This window comes from Macaca mulatta, chromosome 7, assembly GCF_049350105.2.
Source record: "Macaca mulatta isolate MMU2019108-1 chromosome 7, T2T-MMU8v2.0, whole genome shotgun sequence".
NCBI classification, from domain to species: domain Eukaryota; kingdom Metazoa; phylum Chordata; class Mammalia; order Primates; family Cercopithecidae; genus Macaca; species Macaca mulatta.
In genome coordinates, this window is record NC_133412.1 from 93,164,983 (window position 1) to 93,182,822 (window position 17,840).

Consider the following 17,840-nt stretch of genomic DNA (forward strand, 5'->3'; position numbering starts at 1 on the left):
CTTCTTCGGGCTTTATTTCTCCAGGAACATATTTCTTCTGACGTTAGTAGATCTCCATTTTCAGGACAGAAAGTACTCATTGTTCTGAGGGTTATTCAGTATCCTATTCTTAATGGCATCTGTGCATCAAGGGACACTAATGGGGGCGCAAATGCTTTTACCTGTTTAATTCAATTTTTCTGCAAACTGTAATTTGGTGAGTGTTATCGCAGGAAGGGTAGAGGCAACAAAGGCTAAGCTGTTTTTTTCTTTCCCATCCATATGTATTCACTTGCCTTTTTCCAATTTATCCACTGCAGCCCAGTCTCCCACTATTCAACACTAGGACTCATCACATGTCCAAAAATTTGGGAAGCCCTTGGAGGACTGTCACTAAGTCTGAATACATCTTGAGGAGGAAAGGAAAAAAGTAGAATGAGTTTTTACATACCCTGCCCCATCTAAGAAGTACTAAAGTCCAGATCAGATCCTGATATGGTTAGGCTTTGTGTCCCCACCCAAATCTCATCTTGAATTGTAATCCCCAGAATTCCCACATTTCAAGGGAGAGACCAGGTGGAGGTAACTGAATCATGGAGGCGGTTTCCCCCATGCTATTCTTGTGATAGTTCTCACAAGATCTGATGGTTTTATAAGGGGCTCTTCCTGCTTCGCTCGGCACTTCTTCCTGCCACCCTGTGAAGAAGGGCTTCTCCTTCACCTTCCTCTATAACTGTTAAGTTTCCTGAGGCCTCCTCAGCCATGGTGAACTGAGTCAAACCTCTTTCCTTTATAAATTACCCAGTCTCGGGCAGTTCCTTATAGCAGTGTGAAAACAGACTAAAACCAAATTGAAGAACATTCTACAACATTCTTCATCACTCTTGTTACCCAGGCTGGAGTGCAGTGGTGTGATACTCGGGAGACTGGGGCAGGAGGATCACTGAGCCCTAGAGGCCTAGGTTGCGGTGAGCTGTGATTGCACCACCACACTCCAGCTTGGGCAACAGACTGAGACCCTGTCTCAAGAATAAATAAATAAATTTATTTATTTTTTAAAAGTGTCAAGATTTTGAAGACTGAAAAGCTGTCACAGTTGGAGGAGACTAAGAAAACGCGATAACTAAATGCAATGTGGGATCCTGGACTGGCTTCTGGAACAAAACAAAGTCATTAGCGGAAAAAATGGGCAAATCCAAATCCTGACTGTAATTTAATTAACATTTGTTAATTAACTTCGTTGTAATTTAATTAATAAATGTTAATTTCCTAGTTTTGATAAACGTAGCATGGTTATGTAAGATGTTAACATTAGAAGAAGCTGGGTGAAGGGTATCGAGGAACACTTGGTACTATCTTTGCGACTCTTCTGTAAATCTTACATTTCTTTTAATTTTTTTGAGACAGAATTTTGCTCTTGTTGCTGAGGCTGCAGTGCAATGGTGCGATCTCGGCTCACTGCAATCTCCGCCTCCAGAGTTCAAGCAATTCTCCTGCCTCAGCCTCCAGGGTAGCTGGGATTACAGGTGCATGCCACCACGCCCAGCTAATTTTTGTATTTTTAATAGAGACAGGGTTTCACCACGCTGGCCAGGCTGGTCTTGAATTCCTGATCTCAGGTGGTCTGCCCACCTCGGCCTCCCAAAGTGCTGGGATTACAGGCGTGAGCCACTGTGCCCGGCCTAAATCTTACATTATTAAAAAAGAAGGATTAAGAGCCATTCTAGTGGGAAAGCACCAACACAGATATGTTCTTTGGGGATGCTATCTGTGTATTGGTTCCTGGTTCTTCAGACACATCGTAGGATACTTCCTCCCTATCCCTTGACATTAGGTATGGCCATGTGACTTGCTTTGCTTGTATTTATGAAATATGAGTGGAAGTGATGTGTTTTATTTCCATGTAGAAGATTTAAGAGTTACTTGCCACGTGAAGCACAGATCTCAAAGTATGAGCAAAGTAGAGCAGGGCTTCTCGCTGACCCTTAATGGGCCACGTGGCATGATTTAGAAATAAATCTTTGCTGTTTCAAGTTGTTGAAATTTTGGGGTTGCTATGATAGCATAACTTTGATATTTTAACTGACAAAGAAACATACCCATCGTTCTGGATGAGAAGATTAGGTATTTGGAGGGTGAGAGGAGGGAGAAGATCAAGGAAAACAACCAATGGGTACTAGGCTTAATACCTGGGTGATGAAATAAACCATACAACAAACCTCCATGACACAAGTTTACCTATATAACAAACCTGCACTTGTACCCCTGAACTTAGAAAGAATACTAGTTTCACATTTTTTTGAAAACTGAAAAATTCAGTCCAGATTTTCTGATTGATTAAATATATACTAATAAGACATTCATGAGAAAGAATAATGAGGTGATACTTGTACTGCTAGATAACAAAAAGAACAGTCAAGTTAGCACTTACTGAACACTTACCACGTCACTGTTCCATGTTTTACACCTTACCTCATTTAGTCCTTAAAACACTCCCATGAAGTAAGTTCCATTATTATGGCTGTTGTACAAATGGGGAAAAGGAGGCATGGAGATTTGAACTCAGTCTTATTCCAAGTCCATGCTTTTTGCTGCTGTTACCCAGTCTCTCTAGAGTAGTGCTTCTCAAACCTGAGAGGAAGGACTAATTGTTCCTTTGTCTTTTTTCTTCCTTCCTTCCTCCCTCTCTCCCTCTCTCTTTTTTTTTTTTTTTTTTTTTTTTGACTGAGTTTTACTCTTATTGCCCAGCCTGGAGTGCAATGGTGCGATCTCAGCTCACTGCAACCTCCACCGCCCCGAGTTCAAGCAATTCTCCTGCCTCAGCCTCCCAAGTAGCTGGGATTATAGGCGCCCGCCACCACACCCAGCTAATTTTTTGTATTTTTAGTAGAGACGGGGTTTCACCATATTGGCCAGGCTTGTCTGGAACTCCAGACCTCAGGTGATCCACCCGCCTCAGCCTCCCAAAGTGCTGGGATTACAGGCGTGAGCCACCATGCCTGGCCTGTTTTAATTTCTTACCTGTCATGGAACAATATTTCATAAAATATAATCAAAATGGATTATTAAGAAAATGAAATTAAAAAGCACACAAAACACAAGCCTCCATTTTTATTATTAAATTTGTCAGATATTACTTTTAAAATTCCTATACAGTTTCTAAATGGTTACTCTCAACTTCTATACTTACCTCATTATGAAACATTAACAATTTGTGAACTGGCACTAGTCCATGAACCAAACTTTGAGTACTTCTGCTCTAGATTTCAAAATCAGATGTGGATATATGTGTAAAAATTTGGTGTATGAAAAAGATGCTTTTCTAGATGGGTAGAATAAAAGATTGTTCAAATGTCTTATGGTCTCACAATCCAGTGGTCATAACTGCAAAACTCATCCAGCTTTGGGAGACGCTGAAACTCCATTTAATGATAAGAACTTGAAGGATGTTAAATGTAAACCTAAATTGATTTTCACTTCAACTCCTTTTGGGTACATAATTACTTTTACCTAGAATCTGTTCTTGACTTTACTCATAACAATTGTACCATGACCTCACTGTCTGTCTCCAAGATGAGACAGAAAAAAACCCTTCAAGTGGACCTGGCCAACAAGACTGAATCTATTGAGCCTATTGGGCAAGTTAGCCTTTGCTTAACTTTCCCCATCCCCTTCACTCCAGCCTTAGCTGGGATGCTTTTATATAATTTTCAGAGCATGGAAGACAGACAAATAGAGCTTCCTCCTGCCATTGGCCCATGCTTTTAGGGGAGCAAAAGGCAAAAGATTGAAATCAATGACCAGGATGATGCCATGCCATGGTACTCTGCAGGATTTCTGGCAAGGATTATGAATCGTAAATTTCAAAATACCATAACTAGGACTTCTAGTCACAAGGTAGATGTGGAAATGATGGTCCAGAGGTATATTTTGAGGCTTGGCATGAAGCACATGAGAGAAGACAGAAGCATGGCCTATCAGCTGATGTCATCATCCTCTAGTCAGGATGGAAACCAGGGCATTGGATAGAAATAAAGTAAAGTCCCTCAGGTGATTTCTCCATGTAAAACCTGGAATCAGGGTTCAGTGAGAGCAAAACTCAGTGCCCTTTAACTCCCCAAGTCTTCAAAACTCATTTCTAGACCAGAGTGTAGTGGTATTTCTCCGAGATAAACCCACCAAACCAGGACAAAATCCCTGTAATAGCCTTCACTTGTCTTCTACAAGTCCTTGAATTCTTGGCTACAGAAGACATTTCCTTCTTCTTTAACCCTTAGAAAGAAAGGGCCTGAGGAAACTAAAGTCACTGGTTTCAATCTTTTGCCTTTCGCTCTCCTAAAAGCATGGGCCAAGGGCAGGAGGAAGCTCCAGTTGTCTGTCTTCCACGCTCTGAAAATTCTATAAAACACCCCAGCCAAGGCTGGAGTGACAGGGAGGAGGAAAGTTAAGCAAAGGCTAACCTGCTCAACAGACTCTTTCATATGACTGAATTTTAGGAATATAATAAAGTTCTTTTATGGGCCAGGCATAATGGCTCATGCCTGTAATCCCAGAACTTTGGGAGGCTGAGGTGTGCAGATCACCTGAGGTCAGGAGTTTGAGACCCACCTGGCCAACATGGTGAAACTTCGTCTCTACTAAAATACAAAAATTAGCTGGGCGTGATGGTGGGCACCTGTAATCCCAGCTACTCGGGCGGCTGAGGCAGGAGAATCGCTTGGACCCAGGAGACAGAGGTTGCACTGAGCCGAGATCGTGCCGCTGCACTCCAGCCTGGGTGACAGAGCCAGACTGTCTCAAAAAAAAAAAAAAAAAAAGTTTTTTACTTAAGAAAATCAGAGTTCATGGCTATGACTGTGCCATCTCTCAATTCGTTTTAATCTTTGTGAATTTCAATTTGAGAGTAAGACACTTTTGTGTGATCTCTTCTGAGAATGTCAATTACCATATTGACTAAAGTTTGAAAGTCGTGTCAGAAGTTGGGAAAACCAGAAGGTTTGTTCCGCTTTCAATGGCTTGGCTCCTCACCTCTCATCTGGGTAGTTTCTTTTTCTTTTTTTTTTTCTTTTTTCCAGATGGAATCTTGCTCTGTCGCCCAGGCTGGAGTGCAGTGGCATGATATTGGCTCACTGTAAGCTCCGCCTCCTGGGTTCACGCCATTCTCCCGCCTCAGCCTTCCAAGTAGCTGGGACTACAGGCGCCCGCCACCACGCCTGGCTAATTTTTTGTATTTTTTAGTAGAGTTGGGGTTTCACCGTATTAGCCAGCATGGTCTTGACCTCCTGACCTCATGATCCGCCCACCTTGGCTTCCCAAAGTGCTAGGATTACAAGCGTGAGCCACCGCGCCCGGCCTTGTCTGGGTAGTTCTGAGAAAAGGGTTGTCTCTGTGACAGAAACATAGCTCTTTCTAAATGCCTTGATGCGTGACTGACTTATTCTCCCTCCCTCATTCTTTCTCGATGAACTGAAAGGTCCTCCATGCTCTGTTCAAATTGAATGTTGGCCAACATCACTCTCATTCCTCCTCCTGGCAAGAATGGCCTCCTAAGGTCCTAGGGTCCGCAAGTGATGCAAGAATTCTAAAACCTAGCTTCAAAGTACCTACTAAAGATTTCATTCACTTTCTTGTGGTTCTAGTAAGGATTAATGTTAAATTAGAAGAGACACACATTAGAATGTACATATACATATACATAGAATATCCTCCTGTCTAAATCCACATGAGAACACAGGCCCACACTTGAGATTTTTTGACACTTCATTTTTATAATTGTTAAGAAATTATTAATTTTATAATTATTAAAAGCTACCAGTGTCTTCAGGCTTTGCATCTCTAGCACAAGGGGTATCATTTTTCCCCACATCTTCATTCCCAGTTCAGAAAGTACACATTGCCCTGCACATCTCCCACGGCAAGCTGCAGGGTGGAGTTAGCGCCCAGCCAAGGTTCCAGGCAGCTCACTGACCCTTCGCATCGGAACAGGCCCAGCTACAATGGGAACAAAAATGGGGGAGATCAGGGCTACAAGCCTAGGGCCTCCTTACTAACTTATTTTTTCTCACATTAATGCCTTTTATTTAGAAACAGGTTAGTCATACATTGCAAGTGATTGAAGAAAACAGAATTTTGATCTTTTGCCCTTTCTTACTCTAAGTTTGCTGTCTTGTGACATCCCTTTGGGATAGGTGTGTGCACACACCCTCTCACACACACACACACACTTACCAGCTGCATACTGGGTCTCTCCCATAGCTTAACATCTCTGTCCTTTGAAGCTGTCACCAGCAACTCAGGTAGCACATGGAGGGCTGTGACAGAGCCCGAGTGAATCTCAAAGAGGAAAGGGGAGAGCAGGATGGTGAGTTCTCAGGGGCTCCTCCTCAGAGAAGCATCACAGTGAGCTGTGTCAGAACTAGAGCCCTCCTCCCCTAGTATTTCTTTTTTCTTTTTTTCTTTTTTTTCAGATGGAGTCTCGCTCTGTCGCCCAGGCTGGAGTGCTGTGGCGCGATCTCAGCTCACTGCAAGTTCCGCCTCCCAGGTTCACACCATTCTCCTGCCTCAGCCTCCCAAGTTACTGGGACTGCAAGTGCCCACCACCACGCCCAGCTAATTTTTTGTATTTTTTAGTAGAGATGTGGTTTCACTGTGTTAGCCAGGATGCTCTTGATCTCCTGACCTCGTGATCCTCCCACCTCGGCCTCCCATAGTGCTGGGATTATAGGCGTGAGCCACCGCGCCCAGCCCTCCCCTAGTATTTCTGACCCTTCCTTCAAACTCACCTTTCTACGCTGCCGTGTCTTTAGCTGTGATGTTGGCTCACTATCCATGCTGGCGTCAGATTCCCTGCAGGTAGATGGGTCTGCCCCTGGAGTTTGGGTTTCAGGAATGTTTGCTTTTTTCTGCCAGATGTTACCTGTGGTCCATTCTCCTTCTGGGCTGCATTTGGCCAGGTTCCATAGCATCCCATCAGAGCTGGCACACAAAAATGAGGACTCTGCCATTTTAAGGACAGAATTAGAGCCAAGTCTCGGGCCTTGAAGGATCTGCCATCCACCCTGGGCCATCTCCTGGCTCCTCAGGTCCTCCTGTTACCACTCACCAGATTCAGGTTTGGCTTGAGTTATCGATATTAGGGTCCTACTAGGATTCTCTAAGTTTATATCGAAGTTCAGCCTCTCTTCAAACTCTCCTGATTCCTTTTGCCTCTGTGAAAGGATAGGTAATTTTGTTTAGCCTACCCACACGAGTCAACTTGTACCAGACAAAGCAACAGTTTTCTGCTCTGGGCTGGTCAGGATTTTTTTTTTTTTTAACTATAACTTAGATACAATCAAGTGCACAAATCTTTTTTTTTTTTTTTTTTTTTTTTTTTTTTTTTTTTTGAGATGGAGTGTCGCTCTGTTGCCCAGGCTGGAGTGCAGTGGCACAATCTTGGTTCACTGCAATCTCCGCCTCCCGGGTTCAGGCCATTCTCCTGCCTCAGCGTCCCAAGTAGCTGGGATTATAGGCTCGTGCCACCACATCCAGCTGATTTTTGTATTTTTAGTAGAGACGGGGTTTCACCATGTGGGCCAGGCTGGTCTCGAACTCCTGGCCTCAGGTTATCCACCAGCCTTGGCCTCCCAAAGTGCTGGGATTATAGTTGTGAGTCACTGCACCTGGCTAAGTGCACAAATCTTAAATGTACATCACGATGTATTTTTACACGTGCATCCATCCATGCAGTTACCCCATAGATCAAGATGTAGAGCATTTCCATCACCCCAGAAAATTGCCCTTATGTCCCTTCCCCATCAATACCAGACCATCACCACAAAAGCTAACAATATTCTAATGTCTGTCAACTGAAATTAGTCTTGCTTGTTCTTGAACTTCATTTAGGTGACATCATATAGCATGTACTCCTTTGTAACTGGTTTCCTTTGCCCAGAATAATGTCTATGAGATATGTCTGTATTATTCCATTCATCAGCATGCAGTATCACATTAATTGTTTTGTCATATAGCAGTCCATTGTACAAATATACCACAAATTATTTATCCCCTTTCTATTTATTAATATTTAGTTATGATGAATAAAGCTACCATGAAGATTCTTGTACCAGGCTTTGCGGAACGTATGTACTCCTTTCTCTTGGGTATATATTTAGGAGTGGAATCACTGGGTCATGAATAGGCTTTAGTAGATAACTTTAGTAGGTAGCAGATCAGGATTTAATAACCTTCCCAGTAACAAGGGGCTCCCAGGAATCTGCAATGTGAAGTGAACTGCTAGCTTTGGCACACTCAATCCAAAAAGTGTTGAACATCTATTAAGTAACTGATAAGTATGATGACAAAAACAAGACGTAGTCCTTGCCCTCGAGATGCTAATATTCGTGGGGGCAAGACAAGAGAGACATGGGAAAAAATACAATTGAGAAAACTTCTAGGTTTATGGTTTCCCACGGCTTTTTAAAATGGTAGAGTCCTTTCTTGTACCAATGAAATCTTACATGGGAACCCAATATACAATGTCCTAAATTAGAACTACTCCAGTGGAAGGAGGATAGGAGGATTTGCAGCCAACTGCCTTTCCCTTCCCCTATCCTCCATGATGGGCCCTAAGGTGTAAAAACACTGGTCCTAGATGAATGTTTGCTTTAACACACACTCAAATAGGACTTACCAAGAAAGAAAGAACTCCAGGATCCTTGGGCTGCAGGACAAATACGCCATACTCCTTGTGGGTGGACAATATCATAGGATTTTCTGTATAGCTGCTCCTGGTTTGTAAGAAGGGAATAGGTTGAGCCCAGGATTTTCAGGGAGGTAAAGAGAAGAACACCCCTCTTTAAGACTCTAGTGTTTTCTTCTAAGTTAGACTCAACCTCAGGATAACCACTAACTCACATTTCCTTTCTCCCCAGCTCGGGAGGAAATGGCATTTTTGATCTTACCAGATTTCAGAAGGAGCGTCCCCTGGCTTCATGCAAAGTAACTTCAAATCCGCTTTGGCCAAGATGAGAAAGTGACCATCAGGAGCCCAACCCAGACTTGTCAGCACCCCTAAGTCCTCCTGTAGAATTCGGTTCAGGTGAAGACTAGCTCAAAAAAGTACATGGACAGAGAAAGATCCTATTTTAGTTAACATCTCTTGGCCTCCTCAATCCCACATGAATTCCTCAGGAATTAAGTATAAAGCAAAATGTATCACCTTGCCTGAAAATCCTGTTCCACTTTCTGGTTTTTTTTTTTAACATTAGTATTCATCAGTGCCATCCCATTACTTGCTCAAACTAGGAATCTCTAACATTCTTGACTTTTCCTTCCCTCTCTACTTCCAACTCATCAATAAGGCCTGTAGATGCAACACATGCCTAAATCTGTATCTCCCTTCTTGTCTCCACGGCCCAGATCAGGCCCACATTATGTCTTTCCTAGGCTATAGCTACAGGTGTAAAGTGATCTCCTTACTTTTGGTATCTTTCTACTACCATCCATCTTCCATACTGCCACCAGAGTTCTTAATAAAATCCAGATCATTATTCCACTCAAATTCTTAGCACTGTGCCCTGTATAGCCTGACCCCAGTTTATCTTTTCAATTTCATTTCCCTTACTGCCACCAGGAATTCGAGGAGCTGGCTATACCGAGAACATACACTCTAATATCTCCGTATCTTCTGTACATGTTCCTTCTTCCTGAAACACTGGCACTGTTCCCTTCTCTTACTGGTCCAGAAAACTCCTACTCATTCTGTAAGTGTCCAACCTTAAATACCAACAACTCCTTCCCACAATTTCTCAAATTTTGAAGCCCCAGGAATATGTGTGTGCGCATGTGTGTGTGTGTGTGTGCACATGTATCTTCATTATAGCACTAGTCAGTCGAGCTTCCTTAATTAAAGAATGAATTTCATCTGTAACTGGTTCATACTGTCTGGCCCAGAGCTTGGCATCAAGTAGGCACCTGAGAATTACTCATTTACATTGCCATGGACAGAAGCAGAAAATAATGTCCCACTCAGTAACTAACATCCAGTTGGCCTAGTTCCGAAGCAGAAGTGCAGTAATTTGAGTAAAATGCCAGGAGTGAGGAGACTGCTGTTTCTATCCCATTAACCCATCAGCCTGTTTCACCTGAAATTTCCGGGTGCTGAACCCTTCCGCAGTTTCACTTGCCACTCGCTGATTTTCTCATCAGCACTGAGGACAAAAAAGGTGCGTGCCGAGGACCAGATCAGAGCACCAATGTGGCCTGGAGCCTGGTGTACACACAAGTTCAATTCAGTGCTTCTGATGAGCCAGGTTGCACCATCGTTTCCCTCCCAGGCAGATATGCAACCTCTAATGCCCAGTAATACACAGCCAGGGTAGAATTCACACAAAAAACCAAGGGTACATCGACTCACCTGTGCTGTGGCCACAGCCTTGGCTTCCTGCCACAAGATTAGTTCCCCAGCTTGATTTCCAGATACTGCCATGGAACCATCTGGTGCCCAAGCCATAGCAGTGATGGCTGCAGAACTCCTTGGTATACATGTGTCATCTGGAGAAGAAAGGAAGTGTTTCATTAGGAGCTGGGATACTGCTGGGATAAGAGATACCAGGTCACCCTCGACCTTTTTTTGTACCAGTAACACACCCTCTCTCCAAACCTCACTCACCTGCTTCCTTAGGAACCTGCCAGAGCCGTACAGAACCATCCTCAGAGGCAGTCAGCAGGAGGCCTGAGGTTTCTGAAACAGCAGCAGCACGGACTGGGCCACTGTGTCCCAGGAAGGTGTGGGTTTGGGACACCTAGGAGCAAGGGATAGAGATGGGCTCATGGGAGTGGGCACAATAGAAGGTTATTCCACATACTTTCCACACCTCCCTTGATCCTGGTCCTTTCAGGAACTCACCAAGAGTGGATGCCATAACCGTGTGGCCCCATCTAGCCCGATGGTCACCACCAGAAGCTCTGACCCAGGCTGTCCAGCTGATAAGACACAGAGACTGAGTCAGAAGAAGGGACAGAGCAGGGCAGAAAAGCAGCAGCAGCAGGGAAGGGGAGGTGGCTGACGTTTTGTTACCTGCACGGGGCTCCATGGCAGCTGCACAGTGGCTAATGGGTCCTGAGTGAGCAGGGATGCTGGTCAGCTCCACGCCTTGATGGTCCCACACTTTCAAGGTCCCATCCCGGCCCACAGACACCACGTGCTCCTCCTGCCCCCAGAGCACGAGATCAGAGCAGAGTCATATTGAGCAGGACATGGGAAACAGAACTCCCTCCACAGAGGTGTGGGTTGAGCATTAGGAGCATGGAAGATGTCAACGAGGGAGGAGAACTCAGGAACAGCGGGGTTGGGTGGCTCAGGACAGTGGGGTTGGGTGGCTCAAGTTCACGATACCAAGAGGCTGTGTTTTCATGCTCTCCTATCTCCCTTTACACCAACCCTTAGCCTCAATACCATAATCCACTCCCAAGTATCTCATTTTCTTTTTCTCCTTTTTTTTTTTTTTTTTTTTTTAAAGATAGGGTCCCACTCTGTCACACTAGAGTCTGGAGCGCAATGGTGATCACAGCTTACTATAGCCTTGAACTCCTGGGCTCAAGTGATCTCTCTCCTCAGCCTCCTGAGTAGCTAGAACTACAGGCATGCACCATGGTACCCAGCTAATTTTTATTTTTATTTTTTATAGAGATGGGGGGTCTCACTGTGTTGCCTAATCTCCAAGTATCTCATTCTTTATGCTCATTTTGCCTCTGGGATTAGATACTCAATGCACCCAGTCTCTCAAAGCCCCCTTAGCCCTTCCAGAGACCCTCCACAGTGGGATCTCCATTGCCTTCTCACCACAGCTGCCACAGCGCTCACAGCACTCTGATGACCCAGGAACTGACCAAGCCGCTGTCCCGACTCTGGGTCCCAGAGCCCCACAGAGCCATCACTGGAGCAGGATATCTGCAGAGTCAGAAGTCAGAGGAGTGGGATTATTAGCATCCCTCCAGCATTTTTGTATGTCTATAATGTAGGGTGGAAGGCAGTAAGCCATGTAATGAAGGGCCTGGGTTCTCCTGGGTTCAAATCCTAGCTCTGCCACTCATTACTTTCTGCTTTGTGGTCTGTTTCTCTTTCTGAGCCTTGGGTTTCTCAACTATTTGATGAGTATAATGATAATGTACCTATCTGATATCATGGTTTGGGGCTGAGCGCATCTACATAAACGACTCACGCCTATAATCCCAGCACTCTGGGAGGCCGAGGCAGATGGATCACCTGAGGTCAGGAGTTCGAGACCAGCCTGGCCAACATGGGGAAACCCCGTCTCTACTAAAAATACAAAAAATTAGCTGGGTGTGGTGGTGGGCGCCTATAATCTCAGCTACTCAGGAGGCTGAGGCAGGAGAATCATTCGAACCTGGGAGGTGGAGATTACAGTGAGCAGAGATCGCGCCACTGCACTCCAGCCTGGGCGACAAGAGCAAAACTCTACCTCAAAAAAAAAAAAAAAAGGACTTAGCATGCTGCCTGGCACACAGTGAACATATAATAAATATTAGCTATTGTCCATATTATTATTATTATTATTATTATTTTGAGATGAAGTTTCGTTCTTGTTGCCCAGACTGGAGTGCCTTCTGGGTTCAAATGATTCTCCTGCCTCAGCCTCCTGAGTAGCTGGGATTACAGGCATGCACCACCACGCCCGGCTAATTTTGTATTTTTAGTAGAGACGGGGTTTCTCCATGTTGGTCGGCTGGTCTTGAACTCCTGACCCTGTGATCCACTCGCCTCAGCCTCCCAAAGTGCTGGGATTACAGGTGTGAGCCACCGCGCCCGGCCCTGGGCTTTCTTATTAGAGAGTTCGCTGGCTCAGCTTCATCACTGACCTTGGAAATGTTCTGAGTTCAATTTCCTTGTCTGTAAAATAGAGATAAAAGGAGTATCTACTTTACAGGGTGTTGTAAAGATTAAGTGAAGCAATATATGAAAAGAGCTTACTTCAATGGTTGGCACATATCAAGTTTGACAAATATTAGCTATTACTATTCTTAATGGGTGCCAGAAGAAGGATGAGGTGGGGAGTGTTGTCTTGCCCCAGGAACCCAGCTGGGCTCTGTGCCACCCTTGGCCCTTTACTCACCAGTAGGTTATCTTTGGTCCAGGCACAGCCAGTGACCCAGTCACGGTGACAGGCGGGGAAGGAGTGGATCAAAATAGGGGCTTTGGGTGTCCGCACATCCCAGCAGAGGAGACTCTGGATAGGCCCCAAGGAGAGGGAGCAATCAGGACCAAAGGAGGGATGGGAACTCTGGGGCCATTTCAGGCAAGAAATTTCAAGGAAAGAGGGGGCGCAAGGAAGCACAGGTAGACAGATCTATACTAGATTTGGCAAAACAAAAAGCAGGAGGAAGCAACGGGAAATGGCTTGTTAAGAAATCTAGGAACTAGAGGGGCTATGGGACCCCAGGGTTGCATCCTTCTGCAGCTCACCCGATCCCGGCCCCCGGTGGCCAGGCTGCCTCCATCAGTGCTGAAACTACAGCAGCTCACAGGGCCCTCATGTCCCCGCAGCTCAGTGCCACCGGGAAAGTCTTCTGCCTTGTGCGGCAGCGTCAGCAGCTGCCTTGGCCACAGCCGCACTGTGAAATCCTCTGCATTGGAAAACGAGAGAGGGAACAGCTTCCTGAAAGAGGAAGCCAGACAGGCCCTGGGAGGCCAAAGACAGGAGCAGCCATGGGGGCTAAGGGTGACGCCCAAGGCACAGCTCCATGGGAGAGATGCAGGGAGTCACAAGGCTGCGGAGAGGCCCTGGACAAGCGTCATCAGCAAGTGTGTACATAGGACAGGAATGTCCGGCACTCCCAGCTCCAGCTCCACAGCTCAGGCCAGGAACATGGTTCCTTGTCTCTGCTTCTCTAACTGTACTCCCACAGCAGCCGCTCCAGACCCCTCCTCTTCTCAAGCGTCCAGTGTCACTTCCACCTCACGACCTGTGAGGCCCAGTTCTCCCACGTAGAGAGGGCCTAGGCCATTCTACATTTTCACCTCAACATCTCTCTCTCTCTCCTTCTAAGGGAAACCTATCCCTTTACACAGCACACTCTCCCAAGGGGCAGAAACTCAAAGGATTACTGGGAGTTTAGAGGTCCCAGAATGAGGGTGAAGGAACGAGTACAAACAGTCTAAACAGATTATGCAAGATAAGTGCATTCAAAAGCACTTTAAAAGTTGTAAAACAAAATCGCACATGTGTATTTTCATACACATATACATACAACTTGGAGAAAGGTATTAGTGTCTTTAAAAGGAACAGTGATTTGTGGGCCAGGCGTGACGGCTCATGCCTGTAATCCCAGCACTTTGGGAGGCCGAGGTGGGTGGATCACCTAAGGTCAGCAGTTCAAGACCAGCATGACCAACAAGATGAAACTCCGTCTTTACTAAAAATACAAAATTAGCTGGGCATGGTGGTGCATGGCTATAAACCCAGCTACTCGGGAGGCTGAGATGGGAGAATTGCTTGAACCCAGGAGGCAGAAGTTGCAGTGAGCCGAGATAGCACCACTGCACTCTAGCCTGGGCAACAAGAGTGAAGCTCTATCTTAAAAAAAATAAAAATAAATAAAAATAAAAAGAACAGTGATTTGTTAACCCTGCCCACTGTCCAGTAGTACCTGAGGCAGAAGCCAAGAGCTCCTGGGAAGTGGCCAGTCCTAGCACAGGCTTCTGGAATCTGGACAGGAGCCAGAGGGACTGAAGGGAGCGTTCCTTGAGTGCCCAGCCCTGCAAGGACCCGTCTTCTGCTCCACTCACCAACACCTTGGGGCTTAGCCAGGCCAGGGCGGATACTGCCACATCCAGTGCCTGACCCTGAGCCCCCTGGGAACCTAGAGAATGAGAGAGAACAAGGGAGTAAGATACTTGGGAAGGGTTGGGGGGCAGGGGCTGTGCTCTTTCTAAAGGCTCAAAAACCCACCCATTCCCCCGTCAGTACCTGAAGAGATTTTGTAGATCCTAATGCCATCTGCTCGATACCCAACAGCCACCCGATCACCATCTGGGCTGAGTGCCACGGAGAGGGCAGGAGAGAGAGGAAGGGAACCCAGGTCCCCACGGGGCCGACCCAGAGACCCTGACCATACCTGAACCTGGGAACCAAGAAAAGGGCTTAAGGATACCACCTCCACCACCCGGTCCTCCTCCCTGCTTTGAGTTACAGCCACCCCCATTAAAGTACTCCTTCCAGAGACTCCTCTCATGAGAGCTGCCCCTGCACACAGTGGCACCCCTCTCCCTGTGGCTCCTGCCATCCAGGCTCCTCCACAGCCTCCTCAACAAAGGACCCCCACCCCCACCCAGATATTCTTTGCCTTTGCTACTCCTCCTCACAACCCACCACCAGCCCTCTGCAAGCTGACCTTGCCATCCTCTCCAGCCGTCAGTAACTGGCAACCCGCATGCAGGAAAAGCGCAGCAGCAACAAAGCCGTGGTGGGCAGGGAAGGCAGCCAGCCGTGCCCCTTCTCTCCAGGCCCACAGCTCCACCATACTGTCCAGCCGGCCCACAGCCACAACCCCACCAGGCACATTGAAGGCCAAGGTACGGACAGAGGCTCCAGGTGCCCCCAGGTCCTACACAGGGAGGTAGAAATGGAAACTTGAAGACCTGCTCTCAGCACAATCCTAAAGTCACCCAGTATGCTGCTGTCTGTCATCTGCCACCCTCCACTCCTGTCCTCCTGTGCTTCGCCCCAGAGCCACACTGGACCTTCTTACCTTGGTGACTTTGAGCCCATCCACCTGGAAGAAGCTGATGCTGCCAGCCCAGCTGCCTGTGGCTATTACCTGCCCCTCTGGGTGAAAGGCAACACAGTTCAGGGGCTTGGGGTAGGTGTGCTGGAAGGCCAGCTGCCCACGGACTGTGTCCCACAGCTGAGGGAGAGAGAGGAGGAATCAGGATGCTGAACAGAGATGCCTGAACTTTTCAGTCCCAGACCTCCAGGAGCAACCTTGTCCAGTTCCCCTGCCTTCAGCAGGGAAGGCCTTCTCTGGCCAAGCAGTCAGCAGCCTCTGCCCCACTGAGAGAACAACCTCACGAGGGTGAGTCATGGCTCAGGGCCACTCTGACCACTGCAGTCCCCAAGTCTTACCTTTAGGCATCCTCCCAAGCACACGGTGGCTAGCAGCCGGCGGTCTGGGCTCAGGCAGCAGCCAGTGATTTGGTACTGGTGGGCCTTGGTCTGCAGCACCCTATCCCAGGAAGATGAAGTCAGTCCTCTGGGCCCCCTGGCCATCAGCTCCCTCCTCATTTCCTTCTCCTGGGGCTTCCAACAAATGGAGAAGGCCCTCACTCCAAGACAAATGGGGAAGACCCCCTACCGACAACCATGCTGCAGGTCCCAGAGCTCCAGGAGTCCGTCGAAGGCAGTAAGAAAGAGTGTATCATCAGAGAGGAACAAACAAGCAGAGATTCCATCACAGCCACTCACCAGAGACTTCTCCTCCTGCGACAGTGGGTGAGAAAGTTGGCTCCGGCCATCCCCTTGACCCTTCAAGTCCCACCACTCCAGGCCCCACCCAAAAAGAAGGCCAAGGCACAAAGGCCATGAGTCCTTGGCTCTCTATGTTGCAAGTCAAGCACACGTTCAAGTGGGGGCCTCATGATCCAAGTAGGGCCACATTTTCTCCCCCACTCCAAACCCCATACCTATTCCCCAAGTTACAGAAGATTTTGATGGACTTGAGAAAATGGGATTACATGGGGTAGGGGATGATATGGTTGGAAAGAGGATAGAAAGAGGCCATGGTTCTAGGACTCACCTCTCCAGCCCAATGTACTATTAGCCTCCCATAAGCACTTTGTGCTGCCGTAATTCCCAGCAATTTACAGGGAACATTCTCCCCTGCGTCTTTGCTCAGGTTCCTTGTTCAAACAAGAATGCTTGCCCTTCTCTACCCTATGTCCTCCCATAACTGCACAGGTCACACAGGTCTTAATTATATTATATGGCTATGTTTTGGTTCCTCTTTTCACCTTGTATGTCTTATCTCCCAACAAAACTGACCACTTGGTGGGCAATGACAATGTCCCAAGTCCTGTGTTTCTTGCCACGCTTAGTACAGTGCCTTAAATGGAAGGTGTGCAGCAAATATTTGCTGTGTGATTGATTTCTTGATGAAGCCCTTTGAGCTGATGTGCAGGCAGTAAAGTTGCTGAATCAATCAGAGTGATAACAGGTGTGTGGCTCATCTAGGGCTTCAGGGCAGTCTGCACAGATTTTCAGAGGGTAAATTCTGCCCGTCCTTGATTGTCATACCTGCCAAGTTCTCAGGTCCAACAGGTAAACTGTCCCATTGGCAGTGCCAACAGCTGCTCTTTGCCCATTGGTGGAGAAAGCCACGGCAGTAGGGGATGAGGAAACTGCCAGAGACAGGCTGGAGCTAGAGAAAGAGTAGGAAGAAAGGGAGGAAATAAAAGAGGGAATGCAAACAGGAGTTGATTTCTGTGCTTCTGTGCCTGGATCCCCCTCTCCCAGTGTTTCTGGTCATCCTTATTCTTCAGTTTCAGAAAGAGCTACAGCTAGATCTCTGGTGGGCTTACTAGGGTCTGGGGTCAAGGTCTTACCTTTGCTGATTTTTCATGGTCTGGGGTTTATTAAGCCATCGTAGTGTGTGTTGGAGGTGCCATCTCTGGGAGAGCAGCGGGGCTTGCTGGCAAAGAGGTGAGTCCAGGGGCTGGTTGGCTGCTTGCTGGGGCAGGAGCTGGGGGTACTGGCTGAGGATTGAAGCCTGCTGCCTCAGGAAGGTGCGAAACACCGTAACATCAGCCTCGGGGAGCTTTTGTTCCTCTTTGGGGACTGAAGAAGCTATAAAAGAGTGGCAGAATG

At 46.9% G+C, this 17,840-nt stretch overlaps 1 protein-coding gene across 7 annotated transcripts in view; it reads right to left on the reverse strand.

Annotated features, from left to right (window-relative positions):
• Nucleotides 1-3,053: 3,053 nt before the first annotated feature.
• TEP1 (telomerase associated protein 1) overlaps nt 3,054-17,840 on the reverse strand; it is a 50,078-nt gene continuing 35,291 nt past the window's right edge. For 3 of the 7 annotated variants that reach the window (XM_077940488.1, XM_015143202.3, XM_077940491.1), the window contains 22 exons: nt 17,579-17,819; nt 17,271-17,394; nt 16,333-16,457; nt 16,104-16,203; nt 15,730-15,885; nt 15,373-15,585; nt 14,949-15,102; nt 14,629-14,841; nt 13,445-13,605; nt 13,095-13,208; nt 11,804-11,911; nt 11,039-11,171; nt 10,868-10,944; nt 10,631-10,763; nt 10,376-10,512; nt 10,104-10,228; nt 8,922-9,065; nt 8,651-8,747; nt 7,082-7,187; nt 6,762-6,976; nt 6,208-6,312; nt 5,611-5,970 (listed from right to left, as the gene is read on the reverse strand). In XM_077940488.1, coding sequence (XP_077796614.1) covers nt 5,848-5,970; nt 6,208-6,312; nt 6,762-6,976; nt 7,082-7,187; nt 8,651-8,747; nt 8,922-9,065; nt 10,104-10,228; nt 10,376-10,512; nt 10,631-10,763; nt 10,868-10,944; nt 11,039-11,171; nt 11,804-11,911; nt 13,095-13,208; nt 13,445-13,605; nt 14,629-14,841; nt 14,949-15,102; nt 15,373-15,585; nt 15,730-15,885; nt 16,104-16,203; nt 16,333-16,457; nt 17,271-17,394; nt 17,579-17,819 — 3,104 coding nt within the window. In that variant the 3' untranslated portion in view covers nt 5,611-5,847. Of the gene's footprint in view, nt 5,971-6,207; nt 6,313-6,761; nt 6,977-7,081; nt 7,188-8,650; nt 8,748-8,921; nt 9,066-10,103; nt 10,229-10,375; nt 10,513-10,630; nt 10,764-10,867; nt 10,945-11,038; nt 11,172-11,803; nt 11,912-12,817; nt 12,872-13,094; nt 13,209-13,444; nt 13,606-14,628; nt 14,842-14,948; nt 15,103-15,372; nt 15,586-15,729; nt 15,886-16,103; nt 16,204-16,332; nt 16,458-17,270; nt 17,395-17,578; nt 17,820-17,840 lie in introns of those variants that run through there. The other 4 variants (XM_077940489.1, XM_015143203.3, XR_003731502.2 and 1 more) reach the window with 3 other exon arrangements.